A 24,341-nucleotide genomic window follows, 5' to 3' on the forward strand; every position below is an offset into this window, starting at 1 on the left:
ACTGGGTAAGAGAAGAAATAAAAAATGAAATTAAAAAATTCCTTGAATCAAATGCGAATGAAAACACAACATACCAAAATCTTCAGGATACAGAAAAAGCAGTGATCAGAAGTCAATTTTTAGCAATACATGCACAGATCAAAAAAGAAGAAAGAGCCAAAATCACCACCTTAACCCAACATCTCCAACAATTAGAAAAAGAATGGGAAAAAAAAAAAGCCTATGGTCACCAGAAGAAAGGAAATAATAAAGATTCAAGCAGAAATCAATGAAAGAGAAAATAGAAAGATAATAGAAAATATCAGCAAGATTAAAAGTTGGTTTTTTGAAAAGATTAATAAAATTGACAAACCAGTGGCAAATTGAACAAAAGAAAACAAGGAGAGAATACAAATAACATGAACAAGAAATGAAATGGGCAACATCAAAACAGAACCAACTGAAATAAAAAGGATAATATCAGGATACTATTAAGAACTATACTCCAACAAATTTGAAAATCTGGAAGAAATGGACAGATTTCTAGAAACACACCACTTACCTAAACTAACACAGACTGATGTGGAAAACTTGAACAGATCCATAACAAAAGAAGAAATTGAACAGGTCATCAAAAAATTACCAACTAAAAAAAGTCCTGGCCCAGATGGTTTCACTGGGGAATTCTACCAAACATTCAGAGAAGAACTGACACCAATCCTACTCAAACTATTCCAGAACATAGAAAAGGATGGAATCCTCCCTAACCCATTTTGTGAAGCAAGCATAACCTTGACACAAAAACCAGGCAGAGACATCACTCAAAAGCAAAACTACAGACCAAGATCCTCATGAATATAGTTGCAAAAATCTTCAACAAAATCCTAGCCAACAGACTCCAACAACATATCAAGAAAAATCATTCATCATGACCAAGTGGGGTTCATATCAGGTATGCAAGGATGGTTCAATGTTAGAAAAACAATCAACGTCAACCACCAGAAAAATAAAACAAAGGATAAAAACCACATGATCATATCAATTGATGCAGAAAAGGCATTTGATAAAATCCAACACCCATTCCTGATCAAAACTCTCAGAAAAATAGGAATAGAAGGAACATTCCTCAACATAATAAAGGGCATCTATGCAAAACCAACAGCCAGCATTATTCTCAATGGAGAGAGACTGAAACCATTCCCCTTGCAAACAGGAACCAGACAAGGATGTCTTCTATGACCACTTCTATTCCACATTGGATTTAAATGTAGACAGTACAATAAGGCAAGAAAGGGAAATCAAAGCCATCAAAATTGGCAAGGAAGAAGTAAAACTATCCCTACTTGCTGATGATATGATTCTATACCTAGAAAATCCAAGAGACTCAGTCAAAAATCTACTGGAACTAACTGAGAGATTTAGCATAGTGGCAATCCTGATCAACATCCAAAAATCAGTTGGATTCCTCTACACCAGCAAAGAGATTGCAGAAAAAGAAATATGCAAATCAATACCATTTACAATAGCTACCAAAAAACAAAATACTTGGGAATAAATCTGACTAGGGACACAAAAGACCTGTATAAAGAAAACTGCAAAACACCACTTCAAGAAACCAAAAGAGATCTACATAAATGGAAGAATATAGCATGCTTGTGTATAGGAAGATTGAACATTGTGAAAATGTCAATTCTACCCAAAGCAGTCTATGCATTCAATGCAATCCCAGTCAAGATTCTATCAACATTCTTTAAGGATATGGAAAAACCAATCACTAACTGTAGATGGAAAGTAAAGAGGCCTCGGATAAGCAAAGCACTACTGAAGAAGAACAACAAAGCCGGATGTCTCATACTTGATTTTAAACCATGCAGTAGCCTCTTGTTCTTTTCCAATGACAGCCTCTTGCCCTATGTACAGGTTCCTCATGAGCACAATTAAGTGTTCTGGAATTTGCATTCTTCTCAATGTTATCTATAATTAGTTATGATCCACACAGTCGAAGGCCTTTGCATAGTCAATAAAACACAGGTGGTATTCTCTGCTTTCAGCCAAGATCCATCTGACATCATCAATGATATCCCCCTCATTAAACATTCTCGTCTGAATTCAGCTTGAATTTCTTTAAGTTCTCTGTCAATATACTGCAGCAACTGTTATTTTAGAATAGATACAAAACTCTGAATATATTAAAAAACCACTGACTTACATAATTTAAAGCATGTATTTTATGGTATGTAAATTGTATCTCAATAAAGCTGTTATAAAACAAAAAAAGATCCTAAGTAAGAACTGACATTCAAAAGACCATACTCATTAAGTCTTCTAACAGGTTTCTGGATAAACTTAACTAAATATATAAAATCTTAGCTTTGAAAAGAAAGAGCATTGCCCAGATTATCTCTGCACAGAAGTGAGTCACTTCTTTAGCAGTTCTAAGAATTGAAACTTCTTTTCTCGTAAGTCAGAACAAACTAATAATTAACTTTAAACACTAGCATGATATAAAGGAGCCTAAAAACTTGCCTTTAAGATATTAATTGCATAATAATAAATATGTCAGTTAATCTTTGCTAGTTCTTTTGAACCCTGGTTTCCTCATTTGTAAAGTGAAAAAACAATATCTACTTTATAAATTTACTCTGAAAACTGCATGAAATAATCCAAGTGAAAGTACTTTTTGAAACAGAATATAAATATAGGATACATCATCTCAATGATATGAGATCAGAAGTAAAATTAGTTTTTTAAGAAGAAAATATATACTTCAAAAAACAAAACTTGCCATGTAACAAATATAAAAGCAACTCTTTCAGGAACAAAGAAACCCTAATATTCCTAATGCCTAGAATAGTTTCTGGTAAATATTAGAGATTTCACTGAATATCTTTTCAAGCTTTAAGACTAATTGTTCAGCTTTGACAAAGAGTTATCTTCATCTATGACCCAAAAATGCTTTAAAACTCAGCTTTATATGTAAGTTTAAATGTTCATGTAGTATTTAAAATGATGTACAGAAGAATACTATTTCTTAAAAGGATGCAAATACAAATAAAATATCTACTAGGACTGTTATACTCAAAATAACACCCTAGAAAATGAAAGACATATGATAAAAGAAATAAATACTTACTTGAGTGATAAACATTTTACAAGAAGTCTTTGACCAAAATGTTCTTTTGGTACATCAGGAACACTAAGTCGTTCTATTGGTTCCTCCTACAAATTGACAAACAACAATAAAATGAACATCCTTACCATATTCCAAATCTTTATAATTTGTTTTAAGAACTTATTTTACTAATCCAAAATTTTTAATCCTCACAATTTAACAAACGAAAAAAATGACAAACAGAAGTCATTAGATCCTATGTGTTCTCACCTCACAGAAGTTACTCATTAGGTATAATAAATCACTAGTATAAAAAGTCTTATTTCTACCTCTGTGGCTCATCTTTCAGCCAAACAATAGACAGATGTATAAGGTGAGCAATAACTTCAGGGAGGTATGCACTCCTTAGACCAATCAACCGTACAAGATCAAAAGGGCAGCATTTGCCCAGAGATAAAGCTCAAAAGGCAAGAAGATACAGGAAAGAAACACAAATGGAAATGGTAAACTCAGGGAGGAAGTGGGAAGAGCACTATTACACTATGGGGATTGCAATCAATAGGATGAATCAAAATGTGTATGAATTGCTGAATGGAAAACCAATTTGTGATGTACACTTTCACCCAAAACACAATAAAAAAGAATTAAAAAAAAAAGACTTTAAAAAGAATAGTATCAGGGCTGTAGAGCTGATGCACCAGATATTGAAATGTCCTGAAAACTCTAATAACTTAAAGTATGATATGAGCCCCAGATTATCAACAGAATAAAAAATCCAAATGTAACAAAATAAAATAATAGAGTATATTTCATCTACAGAAATGATAGCTATATTTCAGTTAAGTTTTATTCCCTATATTATTATAAGTCTACTATATATATATATAATTCATACTTCCAAAATATCTATCTTAATAATCATTATTTACTTCCTTAAATCTAGTTATACCTCATCTGGTGATGGATGCAAAGCAAAGAGTTCTTTATGACGGTTTGATTTCCTTTGGTCATCATTCTGATGGTCTATTTCTTCATTTGGAGTTCGATCAAGTAAATTGGGAAGCAAAGCATCAGGAAGGGAATTTTTCAAGTCAAAAATACTGCAGGCCCAGCTACCCCGTGGAGTATCATCTATTGACATTGAACGTCTTTTAAGATCATCCTGTCACGTAAAACATGAAATTAATTAATTAATTAATTAAGATAACTACTTTTAAAATACCTTCCTATAGTTACATGAAAAAAATAGTATTACTTGCTCATCTTGGTAGTTGTTGCCATCTGGAGCTTCATCAGATTCGAAGACTTGTTTCGGTAAACCTTTTTGCCTTTCTTTCTGCTTATCTAATGTATTGGGATTAAATCCTGTTCCTAGTTTGTGATACCTATTCAAAATAAAATAATACATCTAAATTTAGAAACTCAATTTTTCAAAATTATTATGTAATAAACCAACCGTTCTCTTCATTTTTGGTGTTTTTCTTTTTTTAATATTTCACTGTGATTTAGGTGAAAGTTTACACAGCAAACTGGATTCTCATTCAACAACTCATACACAAATTGTTCCGTGACACTGATTATAATCCCTGTAATGTGACCACACCTCTATCCCACCTTCCCCAATTCCATCCATCCAGTTTCCTTACCCCTACTGCTTCCTCATCTTTTTGTGTTTGTTTTTTTGTTTTTAACTTTATATTGTGATTAAAGTGAACTTTACAGAGCAAATTAGTTTTCCATTCATCTGTTCATACAATTTGTTTCATGACACTGATTACAATCCCCACAATGTAATAGCATACTTCCTCCCTGTGTCTATCATTTCCACTTGCCCGTCTTTCCTATTCCTTCCTGTCTTCTGAGCTTTATCCCTAGGCAGATGATGTCTCTTTGATCTCTAACGGTTGGTTGTTCTAAGCAGTGCATACTTCCCTGTTGTTACTGTTCACTTTAAAAGTTTGTCTATTATTTGGCTAAAAGGTGAGTCATGGGTGTACATTTATTTCCAGGCTTGAAGGGTGACTAAAGGCCAAAGCCTCATAGGTTCCATCAGTCTCTATCAGACCATTAAGCTTGGTTATTTTTCTGATTTTGAGTTTTGTTCCACATTTTCTCCTATTCTATCAAGGACCTTCTATTGTGATGTCTTTCAGAGTAGTAGGCAGTTGTAGGCAGGCACCTTCTGGTCTCTGGGTTACGGAGGCTGAGGTTCACATGGTCCATTAGGCCTTCTCATCTCTGCTTCGGTGTAAACATTGATCATTTGGTCTCCTATAGTTGATTGTCTACAGAAGCACATTCCTCATGGGTGTTATATTGTTCATTTTATAGGTCAATCTACTAGTTGCTTGAAAAGTGATCTTTGGGAGTGGCTTCAGTTCCAGATTAAGAGTGTCTTAGGGCAATCGTCCTGGGAGTTCCTCTAGTCTCTAGCAGTCCAGTAAATCTGGTCCTTTTTATAAAGTTGAGTTTTGTTCTACATTTTTCTCCTATTCTAACTGGAATCTTCTATTGTAGCCCTGGGCAGAGTGGTCCGTAGTGGCAGCCGGATACCAGCTAGTTCTTCTGTTATCAGGCTAGAAGAGGCTGTGGTTCATGTGGGCCATCAATTCTGTGGACTAATTTCTTCCTTGAGTCTTTGGTTTCCTTCACTTTCCTTTGCTCCAGAGAAGAAGACACAAAAAGCTGTATCTTAGATGGCTGCTTTCAAGCCTTTAAGACCCCACATGCTACTCATCAAATTTTATTAACTAAGTTATGCTAATTGACCTAACTGTCTCACAACACTATGGTCTTGACCCTCTGAATCCAGTAATCAATCCCACAATGTGTTTGGCTATGTCTAGATGAGGAGCTATATGGTGGTGTACTGCCTAAGGCATTTTACTGCGAACCAAAAGGCTGGTGGTTCAAACTCACCAGCCTCTCCTCAGAAGGAAGATTGGGCAATCTACTTCCATAGAGACACCACCTTGGAAACCCAAGGAAGAGCTGCTATGAGTCGAATCAACTGGACAGCAGTGAGTTTGGTTTGGTGTGTTTTTTTTTTTTTTAAAGGAAATATCTGTTACAATACCCTCTATGTGATTTACTGTATATATGAATATGTATGTAGCACCTGCAAACATATACATACATATACCCACAAATATACCTACATATGCACAAACATGTATTCCTATATACCTTCATACACCCATATAGCATACATATCTACCTATGTAACCACTCACATGTTTGCTTGTTATTGCTGTTGTTCCAAAATTGTGTGTTACAGCATTTACCAGAGTTGTCCTTTGTTCTTCCATACCTTTCAGTGTCTTCATTTACCTTAGTCAGGTTGTGCTGACTTTCCCATATTGTGTATTGTCTTTCCAGAATTAACAGTATCAAGTAAATGATTCTCCCTCCTTCCCTCTTCTATCCCTGGTAACCATAAAAGAACACAACTTTCTTTTTCTGTGGATATAAATATAGTCAATGTGAAATTATACCCGAAGTTTTACACTTCTGAGAGAACAGAGAAAAGGAAACCTGCACAAAAGTGGCATGTTCATGAGGAATAGCAGAGTTAGAAAAACATGGAGAGTTACAAAAAATGTAGCTTCTGGGGAAAATCACTTGTCCCTATAGTTACCTATTTAAAAAAGGTTGGATTGCAAACATTTTTATTGTAAAATGAATATTGTTTTCCTCTGGACTTGTATCACAAAACTGCAAACTAAAAAATACCTGGGGGGGGGTGGGAGGGAAGAGAACATTGTTTTTTCTGTATGTTTAACTATAACTATTCTTGACTTTTCATAAAACTGTTATCGGGCAATATTTTTCCTTATGTGATTGACTTATTTCACTCAGCATAATGTCTTTCAGATTCATCCATGACATACTTCACACATTCATCACTATTATCACTGTGTAATATTCCACTGGGTGGAATGTTGTTGTTGTTGTTGTGTACCAGCAAATCAATTCTAACTCACAGCATTCCCATGTGACAGACTAGAACTTCTCCCCAGGGTTTCCTAGGCTGTAATCTTTATGGAAGCAGATTGCCAGGTCTTTCTCCCGCAGAGCTGCTCCGCTGTGTGTACTACATTTTGTTTACCCATTCATCTGCTGATGGGCACTTTAGGTTTCTCCCATCTTTTTTGCTATTGCAAATAATGCTACAATGAACATGGCTGTGTATATGTCTATTCATATCACGGCTCTTCAATCTCTAGAAGATATACCAAGGAGTGAGAATGCTGGATCATAAGTTATTTCTATTTCTAGCTTTTTGAGGAAGTACATACTGTTTTCCATACTGATAGCACCAATTTACAATCCTACCAACAGAGCAAAAGAATTCTAATTTCCCCAAATCACCAGTGTTCATTGTTTTCTGTTTGTTTTTTTAATATTTATAATTTTTTGATCATGGCTAATGATCATGTCTCTTCATGTATTTGTTAGCTGCCTAAATGTCCTCTTTGTCACAATGTCTGTTCATATGCTTTGCCCATTTTCGGTTGCCTTGTCTTTTTGTATTTAAAGATTTCTATATGTTTCAGAGATTTGACCTTGTCAGATATATGTCTCTGCATTATTTCTTTACATAATAAGGATCCAGTGCAACACAGTATTAAGTATATTAAACACTTAGCCAGCAGTTTAAGAAAACTTTCATTCAAAGCTCCTTTAATCTGAACTAGACAGTTACTGGCTACCAATGCCAACTGCTCAGAAAAGGATCAAAATTGGAGATCTTGGATAGAGTGGGAGGAAAAATGTGGAACAAAATTCAAAAACACAAAACTGACCACAATTACTGGTCAGATAGAGACTGGTGGAACTCTCGAGACTATGGCCTCAGGTTACCCTTTAGGCCTAGGAATGGACTCACCTCCATGGGTTGGCTCTCAGTCCAACAGCAGAAAGACCTACATGCAGAACACCTACCCCAGGGAGACACACTCACCTAGGCTAGGGAGATGCATACATAAGAAGGGCACAGAGAGAGGGTAGTCACAGGAAGGAGAGGGAGGAGAATTTTTTTATGGTTGAGGAAGTACAGGTCCATGAAATCAAGTATACATGAACTGTTGAATGTAAAGCAAATCTGCTTTGTAAATTTGCACCCAAAGCACAAGTACAAAATTAAACTCTCTATATTAGATTTTCAATTGGTATTCACTGAATAAATAAATCCATGAATAACTTTCTACCCCTTCACTATTCTCTGCTGAATTATGGAAGACTTTCGTAGCTTCATTTTATAGTTCACTATTTCACTCTTCAATTAAATCCACTCTGCCATTAAGCCTATCTCTTGAAGTCTAATATTTTTTCACTGATCAAAATTTTAATTTCTAAAAATAACTAGTTAGTTTTTCTATAGTTAAAGAATCTTTTCACATCACTTGGAAAATATTAATTACACTTATAGATCACCATCTGTTACTCAAGTAACTATTTATTTAATTGTTAGTCCTTTTATTTGTGGCTTAATAATTCTCTCTCAGTGTGGTAGTTTTTACTGAATATTTGGCAAACATAGGTTCTATGCTCATCTTTGAATCTGTATTCTCCATATCCATCTGGAAACAGTGTATCTGCTTACCACAGTACATATGCAGTCTGTGGTTGTGGGAAAGAGGAAGCTCATGTTGCCAGAAAGAGGCTATGAGTACCCAGTCTTCTGCGAATGAAGGTTCCCTCTTCCTCCATGGTGTTGTCAACCACCCTGGGCATAATCCTGTAAGTTTAAGCTCCTATAAATACTGCTCCTAGGAGAGGCTGACACCTCTACTGCCACTTCAAAATACATTTGTAATTTGCAAAGAACAGCATCGATGTTTGCGATTTTGAGTGCTGCAGTTCTTGTTCCTGTAGAAAACACCACCACCACAAGTAGTACAGGGGTGTCAAAGCAACCAAATTGTCCCAACAGCTGCCCTAGGCCTCCCTTCCATTGCCTGTATTCACTGCTTCAGAATTTAAAGCACTACTGAAGCTTCTGTATAAATCTTCTCTATAGATTATGCTGTACTGTGGTTTTTCTCTTCTGTTCCAATCACACCTATCTTCTAAATTTTCAGGCACACCTCTTAACTTCTACTAAGCCAACAGCAGCCCTTTTGTCTTTCATTTATCAGCAGATAATGAATAATGTCTAGAATAACAGAATGAAAATATGAGCTTTAGAATTTGACACTCCTAGGTTCTAATCCTCGAGACCCCACTTTTATACTTGAGGGATCTCATTGATGTTACTTAAGTACCTTTGAAACTGACCTATCTTATCTGTTGAAACCTTAAATGAGATTGCCCAGCACACAGGAAGTACCCAATAAATGTTAATTTCTTTACCTCCTACTTAAATAAGGTCAGCAACCCCATACTAAAATTAAATAGCAGATTCCATGATTCTGAGGTCAATATATTTTGCAACTAACTTCTTTCTGTTAAGATTTCCCATTATGGGTTTCCAACACATATGCATACATGTAAAGACTTTTAAGTTATCTGACAAAGGAACACTGTTCTTCAGTAATGTCTAAAATCTAGCTACTGATCAAAATAGTGAGTTCATAAAAGCAGCTCTTCTTTATAAAGAGCAGCAGACTGTTTTTATTAGGTGGCACTAAAACTAAACAGCATGTCAGCAGTATCCCCCCGAGTGATGCTTAGCACAATATTAAGCCCAGCGAAATAAGACACAAGCCATAGGGCAAAACAATAAGCAATGGATCCATCAGTGTTGCTCTTGCTACTTAGCAGATTATTTTCTTTGTGAAAGCTGTAATATCATAATAGAATTCTTTACTACCCCAGTCATTATGTTTCCTTAATAAAAATAAGACTGAGAAATGTCAGTATGAAGACCCTTCATTATGTAAATTACTAAAGAAAAAGTAGTTTTATTTTATGTTTTAACCTGACTTCATATTTCAGACACAGTCCACTAGAAACATAAATGTCATGGTAGAACAAAATGTTTTTTATAAATATTTAGTTGATATGATGTACATATGCGGTTAAGTTTTTAACAGTTAATAATAAACAGCTTGATCTAAAACACTGACTACAAAATTTAACTTAATTTAAATTTCACTAAATTGTATTTCTTTGAGAAATTATTTATCACTATCCACCCTTAATTTTCTAAAAGAATTTAGACAATAAAGTTATTACCATCACATGTCATTCATAGTGCCTAAGGCACATGACTGCTAACCAGAAGGCTTGCGGTTCAAACCCACCAGCCACTCCTCGGAAGGAAGGTTGGGCAATCTACTTTCGTAGTGATACCGGCTTGGCAACCGAAGGAGGGGTCGCTATGAGTTGGGTCCGACTCGATGGCACATAACAACAACAACATCATTCATTATTAATGATCTATGATACTAGAGAAATACGATCTCTGATACTAGAGAAATATGACCTCCACAAACCTAATATTCAATGGGAAATTTAAGTAAAAATAATTATGGAACTTCTAAAGAGAAAATGTCTATATATATATACACTTATTTTTTTTGCTTCTTATATTTTTTCAAATGAGTTTTTAGAATCTCTATTATTAATCTACCTTAATCCATTTACAAATACTATTCTGTATTTTTAAATGGTATAATAAACATATAACTTACTTTCTGATCACAACTGCCCAGTCTTCAGTGTAACTTCTTATACAATCTCTAACATGTGGATCCATTTCACTATTTTAAAACAGAGAGTACATTGTAATTTGCAAAGAACAGCATGGATGTTTGTGATTTTGCTGCAGTTCTCGTTCCTATACAGGAAACACTGCCACACAAATATATATATATGATCCAAATAAAATAGTGGAAGGTAGGTAGCTTTCCAATACTTACACTAAAACCCAGAATACATAAATGTCTCCTTACCTTTCTTCTGGTACAGATGACACAAGAGTTCTACAATCCCTAGGACTATAAACAACTTCAACATCATCTGGAGGAAATTCAACCAAATCCCTTAATGGTCCAGAATCCACAGCTAAAGGATGAGTAATGAGGTAATCTTCCAAATCCACTGGATCCACTGCTTCAGTAAGGGGCACCTTTACAAAAAAGGTGAAGGAATGGGTGTGAGAGGTAGACAGAAAGTAAAAGGTAGATGTAAGAATTGTAAAACTTTAAAGCAGGGAAAACTTAGCTTTTAAAAGATACTATGTTTTAAATTCTACTCACAGCTGTGGAGTTGGATCCGACTCATAGCGACCCCTCCTTGGGTTTCCGAGGCGTTATCACTACGGAAGTAGATTGCCCAACCTTCCTTCCAAGGAGTGGCTGGTGGGTTTGAACTGCCATCCTTCTGGTTAGCAGTCAAATGCCTTACGCACTACACCATCAGAGCTCCTTGTTTTAAACTAGTTCTTTCTAAAATTTCAACAGATAACTAGATGCACTAAAGAAACTATAAGGCACTGGCCCTGTTACACTCTTTTATGCTTTTGGTCGTATTCTTTTTAACCTTATTGCTTAGACCATGCTCATACTTTTCAGATAGAAACAGTGATAATAATTACCAGTTTTATAATACTTTACAGTTTACAAAGTGCTCATTGGAGGATTTTTCCAAAGATTTTTAAATCTTTGGGATTTTCACCACTAAATTTCTGAACAATGTTTTTACTTTATGTGTATTTATTGCTGATTATCCTATTAAAAATACATGACTAGATTATAATAGGCTGAAAATTCCCCTGCAATAGACACCCACATCCTAATCTCTGGAACCTGTGAATGTTACTTTATATGCTCAGAAAAAAAGGGGGTCCTTACAGATATGACTAAAGATCTTGAGATGGGAACATTATCCTAGATTATCTGGGTACACCCTAAACAAAATTACATGTATCCTTAAAAGGCGGCAGAACGAGATTTGGACCACACATACAGAGGAAAAGTCTATGTGAAGACAAAACTGAGACAGATTTGAAGATGGTGGACAACCCAAGGAATGATGTCAGGGAACAACCAATTCCCCCATAAAGCCTCCAGAGAGAGTGGAACTCTGCCAACACCACACCTTGATTTTAACAGTGAAATTGATTTCAGACTTCTGGCCTCCAGAGCTGTGAGAGAATAAATCTCTATTGTTTTAAGCCACCCACTTTGTGGTAATTTGTTATAGCAGCCACAGGAAGCTAGGGCACACACCCTACTAAAAGTATCTATTTGCAATGATGAAATATTCATGGCATTCTTTAGCCAAGCTGAAAATATACTTTTCAGTAAGATGTATTTCTTAATCTAATTCAAGAAAAAAGAAATATTTGTGCAAAATAATGGATATATAACAAATGTGCAGTTGTGCACCAATGAAATAAGAGCTTGTTATTTATCAAAATGTTTAAATGGGTTAAAAACACTAAGATCTGCCTTTGTACAGGTCTGCATTACTAAGTAGAAGGTGCCTTAATTTATGTGTGTTTCGACTGAACAACTAGTAAAGGGTAGGAAAAGAACATTTTAAGCATATTAAACGTGTCTAGTACATTATAAACACCCAAAAGATACTACAATTATTATTATTATAATCATGTTATTTCATTTAAACTTCCCCAAAGTCCTGTGAGTCAGACATTAATATTATTTCAATTCTACAAATAAAGACATTTGTACTCAAAAAGTTAACAAACTTCTGATAATAAAAGAGTTACAAATGGTAGAGCAGAAATTAGAAATTGGATCTTTAAAATTAAACACATTATACTATCTTAGTGTTCATTATAGAGGGAAAGAAAGCAGTCTCGTAGGGAAAGGAAAATCTTTTTCAATTAATGTTGCTAGGAAAACTAGATAACCCTATGGGAGGGAAAAAAAAAACCTCAATTTGTACATTACAACATATATAAAAATTAATTTGATATGAGTTACAGACATAAACATAAGAGGTAAAATCGTAAAACTGCTAGAAGAAAATATAAAAGAATGCTCTCACAGCTTGAGAATAGCCAAAGGTTTCTTACACATGACTCATAAAGGAATAAAAGTAAAAGAACAATTTGATGCATTACAAGATACTGTTAAGAAAATAAATACACATGCCCACCTAAGAAGGTATATTTACAAAATATATATTGGATAAAGAACTGGTAACTGAAATACACAAAGAAGTACCACATCTTAATAATAAAAAGACAAACCACACCCTTAAATAAATGTGAAAAACAAGTTAAATATTTCACAAAGGAAGAAATACAATAAACCATAATGACACAAAAAAGTACTCAACATCAAAGTTATCAAGGTTACTTCCATTTCAAGAAAAAGGGAACACAAGCATATTTTTTCCCTATTCTTTTCACCCAGCTAAACAAAAAGTCCAAAACATTGTTACAAAACAAACAGAAGAAGAATCTGAAAGGTGGAGGTTTTTAAAAAGGCAGACTAGCTAGGGACCTCAGGACCCAAGGAATGATATGGTAGTGAGTTCTCTGGATTTTTTTTTACATTATATATCCCGACTATGCAAAGGCATTTAACTGTGTGGATCATAACAAATTATGGATAACATTGCAAAGAACAGGAATTTCAGAACACTAAATTGTGCTCATGAGCAACCTGCACATAGACAGACCAAGAGGTTGTCATTCAAGCAGAACAGGGGGATACTGCATGGTTTAAAGTCAGGAAGGGTGTGCATCAGGGTTGTATCCTTTCACTATACTTATTCAGTCTGTGTACTGAGCAAATAATCCAAGAAGCCAGACTATATAAAGAAAAACATGGCCTCACGATTAGAGGAAGACTTATTAATAACCTGTGATTTACAGATAACACAACTTTGCTTGCTGAAAGTGAGGAGGACTTGAAGTACTTACCAGTGAAGATTAGAGGCTACAGCCTTCAATATGGATTACACCTCAATATAAAGAAAAATGAAAATCCTCACAACTGGACCAATAAGAAATATCACACTAAATGGAGAAAAGAATGAAGTTGTCAGGGATTTCATTTTACTTGGATCCCCAATTAACACCCATCAAAGCAATAGTCAAGAACCCAAACATCTTATTGCACTGCACAAATGTGCTACAAAAGACCTCTTTAAAGTGCTAAGGAGCAAAGTTGTCACTTTGAAGACTAAGGTGAGCCTGACCCAAGCCAAGGTATTTTCTATCACATTACATGCATGTGAAAACTGGATAATGAATAAGGAAGACCAAAGAAGGGTTGATGCCTTTGAATTGTACTGATGGCAAAGAATGTTGAAAATACCACAGACTGCCAGAGGAATGAAAAAATCTTCTCAGATATTCAAGCAAATACATGAAGAAATGCTCACAATCATTAGCCATCAGAGAGATGCAAATCAAAACAACACTGAGATACCATCTCACCCCAGCACTAATGGCAAAGTTCAACAAGACAGAAAATAACAAATGCTGGTGAGAATGTGGAGAGATTGGGACTCTCATACGCTGCTGGTGGGACTGTCATATGCTGCTGGTGGGACTGTCAAATGATACAACCCCTGTGGAAAGCAGTATGGTGATTCTTTAAAAAGCTGGAATTAGACATAGCATTTGACCCAGCCATCACATTACTAGGTATATATCCTAAAGAAGTGAGAGCTAGGACAAGAAAAGATATATGTACACCCACTTTCATCGCAGCATTATTTACAATAGCAAAAAGATGGAAACCACCTATATGTCCATCAACAGAAGAATGGATAACCAAACTACGGTACATACACACAATGGAATACTACTATGCAACGCTAAAGAATAACATAGAATCTGCAAAATACCACATAACATGGATGAACTTGGAAGACATTATTCTGAATGGAATAAATCAATCACAGAAGGACAAATATAGCATTAGCTCATTATAATAAAAAGTCAAAAAAAGGTTTTTATAGGGAAGGAAACTTTCTTTTCTGGTTACCAAGGATGGGAGGGGTGGGGAGGGAACACTGGAAAAAAAAACCATTGACCCATATCACTTCAGTTTTGTGTATTTCGCTGTCCATAAATTAAATTTCAATAAAATATATTTAAAAAAAAAAAAAAATCTTCCTGAAAGAAATGTAGCCAGAATGTTCCTTAGAACTGAGAATGGCCAGACTTCGTCTCACCTACTTTGGTCATGTTGTCAGAAGGGACCATTCCCTGGAGAAGGATATCATGTGTGGTAAAGTAAAAGGTCAGAAAAAAAAAGAGAAGATCTTCAACAAAATGGATTGACACAGTGGCTGCAACAATGGGCTCAAGCACAGCAAGGACTGCAAGAATGATGACACAGGGCCAAGCAGTATTTCATTCTATTGTACATAATAGGGTCACCGTGAGTTAGAACTGACTCGATGGGCCCTAACAACAACAACATCCCCGACCTGGAGCTGGAGAAGCCCGTAACCTAGAAATGCTCAAGGCCACAAACATAATTTAAAGAAAAAAAAACCCAAATAAACCCTGTCCTCCCCAGCTAAATAACCAGGTAAAGGTCAGCCTAACAAGAAAGAAAACTTTTAGAAAACATCCAGGTAAAGGTAAACACCTAAATCTATGACCACCAAGTCAGAAGTAAGAATGTCATGGGGAGTTCCAAACTTTTGACTAGTGTCTGCTTATCTGGCAGTCTGAAGGATGGTGTTCTTTTAACTTGTGAGATCTGACCTAGATCCAAGTAGATAAGGACAGAGAAAGAAGTGCTGTGTGGGAAGCTGGTATCTGAAGTCTTGGGTTGAAAGACAGTGTCTTATGAAATCTGACATAGCTCTGGCTGACTACGGTCAGGGAAAGAAGTACTGCATGGGCAGCTGGTATCAGAGAAATGAGAAGTGGAGAATTTTTTTTTTAATCCTCATAATTAAGGACAGAATAGTGTGATTCTCACGTTCCCACATGATGTAGTTGGTATCAGAAGTAGGATTCATTAGGACGCACAAATAGTATCTAGAATATATGAAGAAAAATTGAAACCCAATGGAAAAAAAATAAATTAGAAAATAAGCAAAAGATACAAACAGATAAAACAGATATTCCACCAACGGATACAGAGAAGACAAGCATATGAAAAGGTGTTTAGCATCATTTGCCAGTAGCAAAATGGAAATTAAAACCATGAGATATCACTACACACCCACAAGAGTGGCTGAAATTTAGGGAAAAAAAAAAAGCTGGTGAGATTGCAATAAAAAAGAAAACTTCATCACTCATAAATTCATGATAGGAATGGGAAATAGTATAGCCATTCTGGAAAAGTTTGGCAGTTCATTAAAAAAGTTAAAAATAAACATAAAATTACTAAATGGCATGTCTAATTGACTCCATGAACAACTACCTCCTTTGCCAAGAACCTGGTGGTGCCCAGGTAAGATTACTAAACATTTTCATCATTGATTCTATAAAGGAATCCTGATCTAACAGGGAGTTATGTGGAAGAAAATTTCAAATTATCATGGAATCCTGACTTTCAGAGCCATTAACGTCAGATGTCCCCTCCAAAAACTATTGGAAATTCTTAAACTTTAAACCAAAATTATCCCCTGAAATCATCTTTAAACAAAAGAGTAGTTTAGTTTAATAGAAAAGAGTATCTACCTTGACATCACATGTGATCAAACTAACAAAATAACTCCAAAGGTTAGATGTCCCTTACAGGACAGGGAGTTTGTGTTAATGATGGTGAAAATATGTAGAAAAGGTATTGAGATATTAAGAAAGGTGGTACAACTTTAAGAATGTAACCAACACTGAAGGAGAAATTGTTGAATTGGTGTATGTTTTGTTGTATGTATTTTTACCAAAAAAACCCTGCATTTTAACAAGATCTCCAGGTGACTCATATGCAAATGAGATTTGGACATGGAGGGGATAAACTACTAAATGATCCAAAAATCACTTTCAGGCATTTATCTCAGAGAATGGAAACTTAGGTTCACAATAATAATAATAACCATCTGTAAACAAGTGTTCACAGTACCTTTATTCATTATTTGCTAGGTGTCATTGAGTCGGCTCCAACTCAGAGCAACAACAACAGAAAACTGCCCAGTCCTGTGCCAGCCTCATGATCCTTGCTGTATCTGAGCCCATTGGTGCAGTCACTGTCAATCCATCTTCTTGAGCCCCTTCCTCTTTTTCATTGGCCCTCCACTTTAACAAACATATCCTTCTCTAGAGAATGGTGCCATCTGACAACATGAACAGGGCCTTGGAGGCTGCTTTTTGCTTGGGTGTGGCTCTATATTAAGGCTGGGTGCCTGAGGTAGGCAGGCCTGGGATTGCGGATCTTTATTAAGGAAAGGACCTGAGGTAACCGGGCAAGGGGCTTGGAGGCTGCTTTTCACTTAGGTGTGGCTCTATATTAAGGCAGGGGACTGAGGTACACAGGCCGGGAGCTTGGAGGATGCTTTTCACTTAGGTGTAGCTTTTTATTAAGGCCAGGACCTAAGGGAGATGGCCAAGGGGCTTGGAGGCTGCTTTTCTCTTTCGTGTGGCTCTATATTAAGGCCAGGGCCTGACGTAAGCAGGAAGGGGCTTTGGAGGCTGCTTTTCTCTTGGAGGTAGCTCTATATTAAGGCAGGGGCCTGAGGTAGTCAGGAGGGGGAGGGACTTGGAGGCTGCTGTACACTTGGATGTATCACTATATAAAGGCAGGAGCCTGAGGTAGGCAGGTGCAGAGAGGTTAGGAACAACTAAGGGAAACGAACTTGTCTGTTCAGTTTGTCATCCTATGGTAGCTTACATGTTGCTGTGAGGCTGGAGGCTATGCCACCTGCTGCAAAATGCCAACAGGGTGAGCCATGGTGGAGAGGTTTCAGAGGAGCTTCCAGGCGTAGAGAGACTCAGAAGGAAAAGGCCTTCAACTTCTCAAAGAATTGGCCAGTGAAAACCTTATAAAAAGTAGTGAAACACTGTCTGATATATTACTGGAAAACTTTATGAATAACCCTGAAACACTGTCCAACATAGTGCCACAAGAAAAGCCTATCAGGTCGGAAGGCACTCAAAATTTGACTGGGGAAAAGCAGACTCCTCAGAGTAGAGATAGCCTTAACAATATGGATACAGTAAAGCTTTTGGAACTCCACTGGATGATGTGGCACCACTAAAAATGAGCAGAAACAGATGCAAACATCCATTAATAACTAAAAGATGGAATGTATAAAGTAGCATTGTTGTTAGGTGCCATCACATCATCTCTGACTCATAGCGAGCCTGTTCACAGCAGAATAAAACACAGCCCAGTCTTCTGCCAACCTCACGATACTTGCTACCCCTGAGCCCATCATTGCAGCCACTTTGTCTATCCATCTCGTTGAGGGCCTTCCCCTTCTTCGTTGACCCTCCATTTTACCAAGCATGATAACCTTCTCCAGGGAATATAGTTCCTTCTGACAACATGAACAAAGTAGGTGAGACGAAGTATGGTTATTCTTGCTTCCCAGGAGCATTCAGCCTGCACTTAGATTTGTTAGTCCTTTTAGCAATCCATGGTACTCTTGGCGTTCTTCTCCAACACCACAACTCAAAAACATCAACTCTTCGTTGGTCTTCCTTATTCATTATCCAGTTCTCACATGTGTAAGAAGCAACAGAAAATACCATGGTTTGGGTTAGGCGCACCTTAGTCTTCAAGGAGACATTGATCCCCTTCATCACTTGAAAGAGGTCTTTTGCAGCAGATGTGCCCAATGCAATACATTATCTGATGTCTTGACTGCTGCTTCCATTGGCATTGATTATAGAGCCAAGTAATATGAAATGCTTGACTTCAGTCTTTTCTCCATCCACCGTGAAGCTGTTTATTGGACCAGTTGTGAGGATTTTTCTTTTCTTTATATTGAGGTGTAATCCATACTGCAGATTGCAGTCTTTAATTTTCATCACTAAGTGCTTCAAGTCATCTTCACTTTCAGCAAGCAAATTTGTGTTGTCTGCGTATCGCAGGTTATTAATGAAGTCTTTCTCCAATCTTGATGCCACGTTCTTCTTCACATAATCCAGCTTCTCTGATTTTGCTCAGCATACAAACTGAGTAAGTATGGTGAAAGAATACAACCTTGATGCACTCCCTGCTTGATTTTGAACTATGTGGTATCCCCTTGTTCTGTTCAAACGACAGCCTCCTGATCAATGTATAGGTTGCTCATGAGTACAATTAAATGCTCTGTAATTCCCAATCTTCTCAATGTTATTCATAATTTGTTATGATTCACAGAATCGAATGCTTTTGTACAGTCAATAATACATCAATAAACATCTTTCTGGTATTCTTGATTTCAGCTAAGATCCATCTGACATCAGTAATAGTATCCCTTGTTCCACATCATCTGAATCCAGCTTGCATTTCTGGAAGCCCTCTGTCAAAATAATACTGCAACCATTTTTCAATTATCTTAAGTAAGATTTTACTTGCATGTGACATTAATATTTTTCGATAATTTCCACATTCTGTGGAATGACCTTTCTTTGGAATGGGTACAAAGTATGAATCTAGGAAAATCAGAACTTGTCAAAAATGAAATGGAATGCAGAAAGATCAATACCCTAGGCATTAGTGACCTGAAATGGACTCCTATGATCTACTATGCCAAGAATGACAAATTGAAGAGGAATGCCATGTCATTCATCACAAAGATGACAGGATAGCATCCATACACCTACAAGGATGACCAGTTAATACTATTATTATCCAAAATTACACAACAACCACCAAAGCCAAAGATGAGGATATTGAAGATTTCTACCAACTTCTGCAGTCTGAAATTGATCGAATATGCAATCAATATGTTGATTATCACTGGTGACTGGAATGAAAAAGTTTGAAACAAAGAAGAGTTACCAGTAGTTGCAAAATACAGCCTTGGAGACAGAAATAACACTGGAGATCACATGATAGAATTCTGGAAGACCAACGACTTCTTTATTGCAAATATCTTTTTCAACAATACGGCAACGATTATACATGTGGATTTCACCACATAGAATACATAGGAATCAGATTAACTACATCTGCGGCAAGAGGCAATGGAGAGGTTCAATGTTTTCGGCCAAAGCAAGGCAAGAAGCTGATTGTGGAACAGACAATCCACTGTTCATACACACGTTCAAGCTGAAGCTGAAGACAATTAAGACAAGTCCACAAGAGCCAAAATATGACCTTGATTATATCCCTCCTGAATTTAGAGACCATTTAAAGAATAGATTTGATGCGCTGAACACAAATTACCGAAAGCTAGTCAATGGCACACAAAAACAACAACAACAACAATTATGGTATGACATCATTATACTATAGGACAAATCTTAAATCAGTCTTTGTGATGAATGCCACACCATTCCTCTTCAATTTGTCATTCCTGGCAGAGTAGATCACATGAGTGTCTGATTCAGAATAGCCAAAACCAGTCCATTTCAGCTCACTAATGCCTAGGGTATTGATCTTTCTGCGTTCCATTTCATTTTTGACAAGTTCCGATTTTCCTAGATCGGAACAACATCAAGAATATCATCCATGAAGAACACAAGAGGTTATTAAAAAGGAAAGAAAGAAAGAAAAACAGAAATGGATGTCAGAAGAGACTCTGAAACTTGTCGTTCAACAGAGACTAGCTGAAGCAAATAGGAGAAATGACAAGATAAAAGAGCTGAACAGAGTTCCAGTAAGATGGAGGAATAGGCACAAACATTGCACAGACCCTCTTCAACAAAGAAAAGGGGAACCAATTAACACAGATACAGAAGATAATCCTGGAACCCTGAGCCTTGAAGGGAAGGATACAAAAGTGGAATAAACTCCAACTAGCAGAAGAATTTGCATGAAAACATCAAAAAAGGAAACATACGGAGCCACGGTCTGGCAGCGATCCTGATGGCACAGATAGCTTGGATATTACCGACTGGTGGTAGGACCTAAGAACTAACCGAAAAATCAGCCCTGCTAGACAGGGACTGCACAGAGGACTGCTCTGGTAGCTGCAAAATGAAAGGGGAACCAGCAAGAAAGACAGCGGCTGAGCTGTGGAATTCTGCTGGTCCGGAGGGCACAGCCATTTTAAATGTTTACAAGCAGCTTTACCATTTTGGATACTTAAAGCAACAGCATTTTCCCAGATTCCAGAGACTTAAGAACAGGCTCCACTTGCCAGTAACCCCAATGACATTCCGGACCTGGACAACTGGAAAGATGCGACGTTCCCCTTGTTACTCTTATACCCAACATCCTGTTGGTGAAAGGAGGGGAGACCATCCCTCACTCCCACCCACCTTATAGGCCGGCAAGAATTCCATCCCAATCTGTGTGCTCAGATGGAGTCTAGGTGCCCTGCCCCGCCCAGAATTTTTTTTTTCCTTTTTCCTATATTTTAGTTTACTTTTGTCTGTTTAAAAACTACTACTATTATTATTACTTTCATCCTTTTTACTATTATTCTTTATTCTTCTCCTCACATATTTTAGTTTGTAGCTTTTTTCCTTTTGCCTATTCCTGGTTGCATTTTTTTTTTCCTTGTTTCTCCTGGTTAACCCCAGTCCTTGTTCTTCTTTTTGCAATTTTTCCTTCATTATTCTTCTTTTCTACCTTTTTTCTCTTATTGCCCTCTTCACAGATATCACAGAACTTATTTTTTCCATTTTCTTCTTTTTCCATTTTTTTAGTTCCTTAATGATTACACAGTGTATTCCTTGTCCAATTGCTTTTACTTTTTTGAAGATTATTCAATTGTTACTTTTGTCTAACTGAGTGGAAAACACCAACAGCCCCCATATGACACAACTATACCACCACCTCCTGAAGCTTCATTTATTGAGCCAACACTTCCTTCTCTACCAATGGGCCAACGATAAACAACCGTCAAGAAGAGCCTGAATCACCCTTGGCTGTTCCTCACAAACTGTTAACAGAGATCTAAATACAATAATATCATGATGTCTCAGAGACAAGAGACCATCAGAGTCCACACAAAGCAGCAAGATAAACTGGTTTAAAAAAAGAGAGAGAGAGAGAGAGCAGGATAAAGACCCAGAACACAACCATAAGGAAGAAGGCCAATTGGAATTCTCGGATAAGGAATTCAAAATAATTATATTTAGGTATCTTCAAAGGACTGAGAGACAGACCAAGAAAAACACAGGAAAAAACCTAAAAGAATTTCAGAAGAAAATACACGAACAAAATGACAACATAAATGAAAAATCAGAAATGATTCTAAATCTACAGACAGAAATCCAGAAGATTAATACTGAGTTGTCAGAAATAGATAACACATTGGAAGGGCAAGGGAGTAGAACAGATGCAAGGGAAGACAAAATTAATGAGCTTGAAGACAAATACCTGAATATTTCCTTGGAAAGGGACCAATCAGAAAAAAGATCAAAACAAAATGAAGAAATCCTAAGATTCATGTGGGATACCTTCAAAAGGAATAACCTACGTGTCACTAGAATTCCAGAACAGGAAGAGAAAAACAAAACCACTGAGAAAATTGTCCAAGATTTGTTGGAGGAGAACTTCCCTGATATGATGAAAGATGAGAATATATCTATTCAAGAAATCCAATGAACCCCAAACAAGACAGACCTCAAAAGAAAATCACCAAGACATATCATCATCAAACTTATCAAAATCAAAGACAAAGAAAGAATCCTGAAAGCACCACAGGGAAAAGAAAAAGTTACTTACAGAGGACAACCAGTAAGAATAAGCTCTGATTTCTCAGCAGAAACCATCCAAGCAAGAAGACAATGGAATGGTATATGTAAAACCCTGAAAGAAAAAAATTTTCAACCAAAAATTATATACCCAGCAAAACTGTCCCTCAAATATGATGATGAAATTAGGAGATTTACAGATAAGCAGAAACTAAAGGAAATTGTTAAAACCAGACCAACCTCACAAGAGACTCTAAAGGGAGTCCTTTGAACAGAGATCCAAAAATAGCAAACAACAACTGATAGTAACTATGTAAGATGGTATAACCCAGAAGCCACAGCTATGGACATATCCAAAGTAAAATAAGTTTACAAGATTGTAAACAGGGAACCAGAGTCATCAATTGAAAAGTTAGGACAACAACAAACAGAGGGAAAATACTGTGTAGTAACAGAACTCCTAAATGGTGAGGAAGTCAAGAGTTGCAAGATAGAAATGGACTATTCCAAACTTAGGGAGAAAATTATAAATCACAGGGTAACCTCAAAGAAAACTGATAAACCTTCACATCACAATAAAAAAGAGGACAACCACAAATATTCAGCAAGTACTAAAACAACATCAACAAAGGAAACGATGACATGAGTCATAAACATAATGAGCTCAGCACAGAAAATAACATGAAACGAAGAAACCAGGGACACCATGAAAAAACACGTAACAAAATAACAGCAACCAATTCAAACTTATCAATAATTACCCTGAATGTTAATGGCTTAAATGCACGACTGAAGAGACAGAGAGTCGTAAATTGGATAAGAAAACAAAACACATCAATATGCTGTCTACAAGAGACACACCTTAGAGATAAAGACAAAAATAGAATAAAAATCAAAGGTTTTGGAAAACGATATATCAAGCAAATGGCAACTGTAAGTGAGCAGGAGTGGCAATATTAATTTTTGATCAAATTGACTTTAAGATAAAAACCACCATACGAGACAAGGAAGGACATTATATAATGATAAAAGGATCAATTGAACATGAAGATATAACCATAATAAATATCTATGGACCCAATGAAAGATCCCCAAAATACATAAATCAGACTTTAAAAGAGTTGAAAAGCCAAATAGATGACTCCACAGTATACCCTAAAGAAGTGAGAGCCATGACAAGAACACATATATGCACACCCATGTTCATCGCAGCACTATTTACAATAACCAAAAGATGGAAACAACCTAGGTGTCCATCAACTGAGGAATGGATAACTAAAGTTTGGTACATACACACAATGGAATACTATGCAACACTAAAAAATAATGCAGAATCTGCAAAACACCGCATAACGTGGATGAACTTGGAGGACATTATGCAGAGTGAAATAAGTCAATCATAAAAGGACACATATTATATTAGTCCATTATTGTAAAAGTTAAGGAAAGGTTTATCTATAGAAGGAAATTTTCTTTGCTGGTTACTAGGGGTGGGACAGGAGGGGAAGGAACACTGTTAGATAGAAAGAGATAAGTATTGATTTGGGTGAAGAGAAGGGCAATGTACCAAATGTGAGTGACCAACATGGCGGCACTGAGGATGAGAAAGACATAGAGAGGTAC

The 24,341-nt window shown here is 36.5% G+C and overlaps 1 protein-coding gene across 1 annotated transcript in view; it reads right to left on the minus strand.

Annotated features, from left to right (window-relative positions):
* Positions 1-24,341, minus strand: part of DOCK7 (dedicator of cytokinesis 7) — a 281,812-nt gene that overhangs the window by 238,122 nt on the left and 19,349 nt on the right. Inside the window, exons 3-7 of the mRNA XM_007959115.2 lie at positions 10,990-11,165; positions 10,729-10,797; positions 4,347-4,476; positions 4,041-4,253; positions 3,113-3,198 (exon numbers count right to left, since the gene is read on the minus strand). Of these exons, the coding sequence (XP_007957306.2) occupies positions 3,113-3,198; positions 4,041-4,253; positions 4,347-4,476; positions 10,729-10,797; positions 10,990-11,165 (674 nt within the window). The remainder of the gene's footprint in view (positions 1-3,112; positions 3,199-4,040; positions 4,254-4,346; positions 4,477-10,728; positions 10,798-10,989; positions 11,166-24,341) is intronic.

Source organism: Orycteropus afer, unplaced genomic scaffold (genome assembly GCF_000298275.1).
Source record: "Orycteropus afer afer isolate SDZICR_OR568_19922 unplaced genomic scaffold, OryAfe1.0 scaffold00016, whole genome shotgun sequence".
Classification (NCBI taxonomy): Eukaryota; Metazoa; Chordata; class Mammalia; order Tubulidentata; family Orycteropodidae; genus Orycteropus; species Orycteropus afer.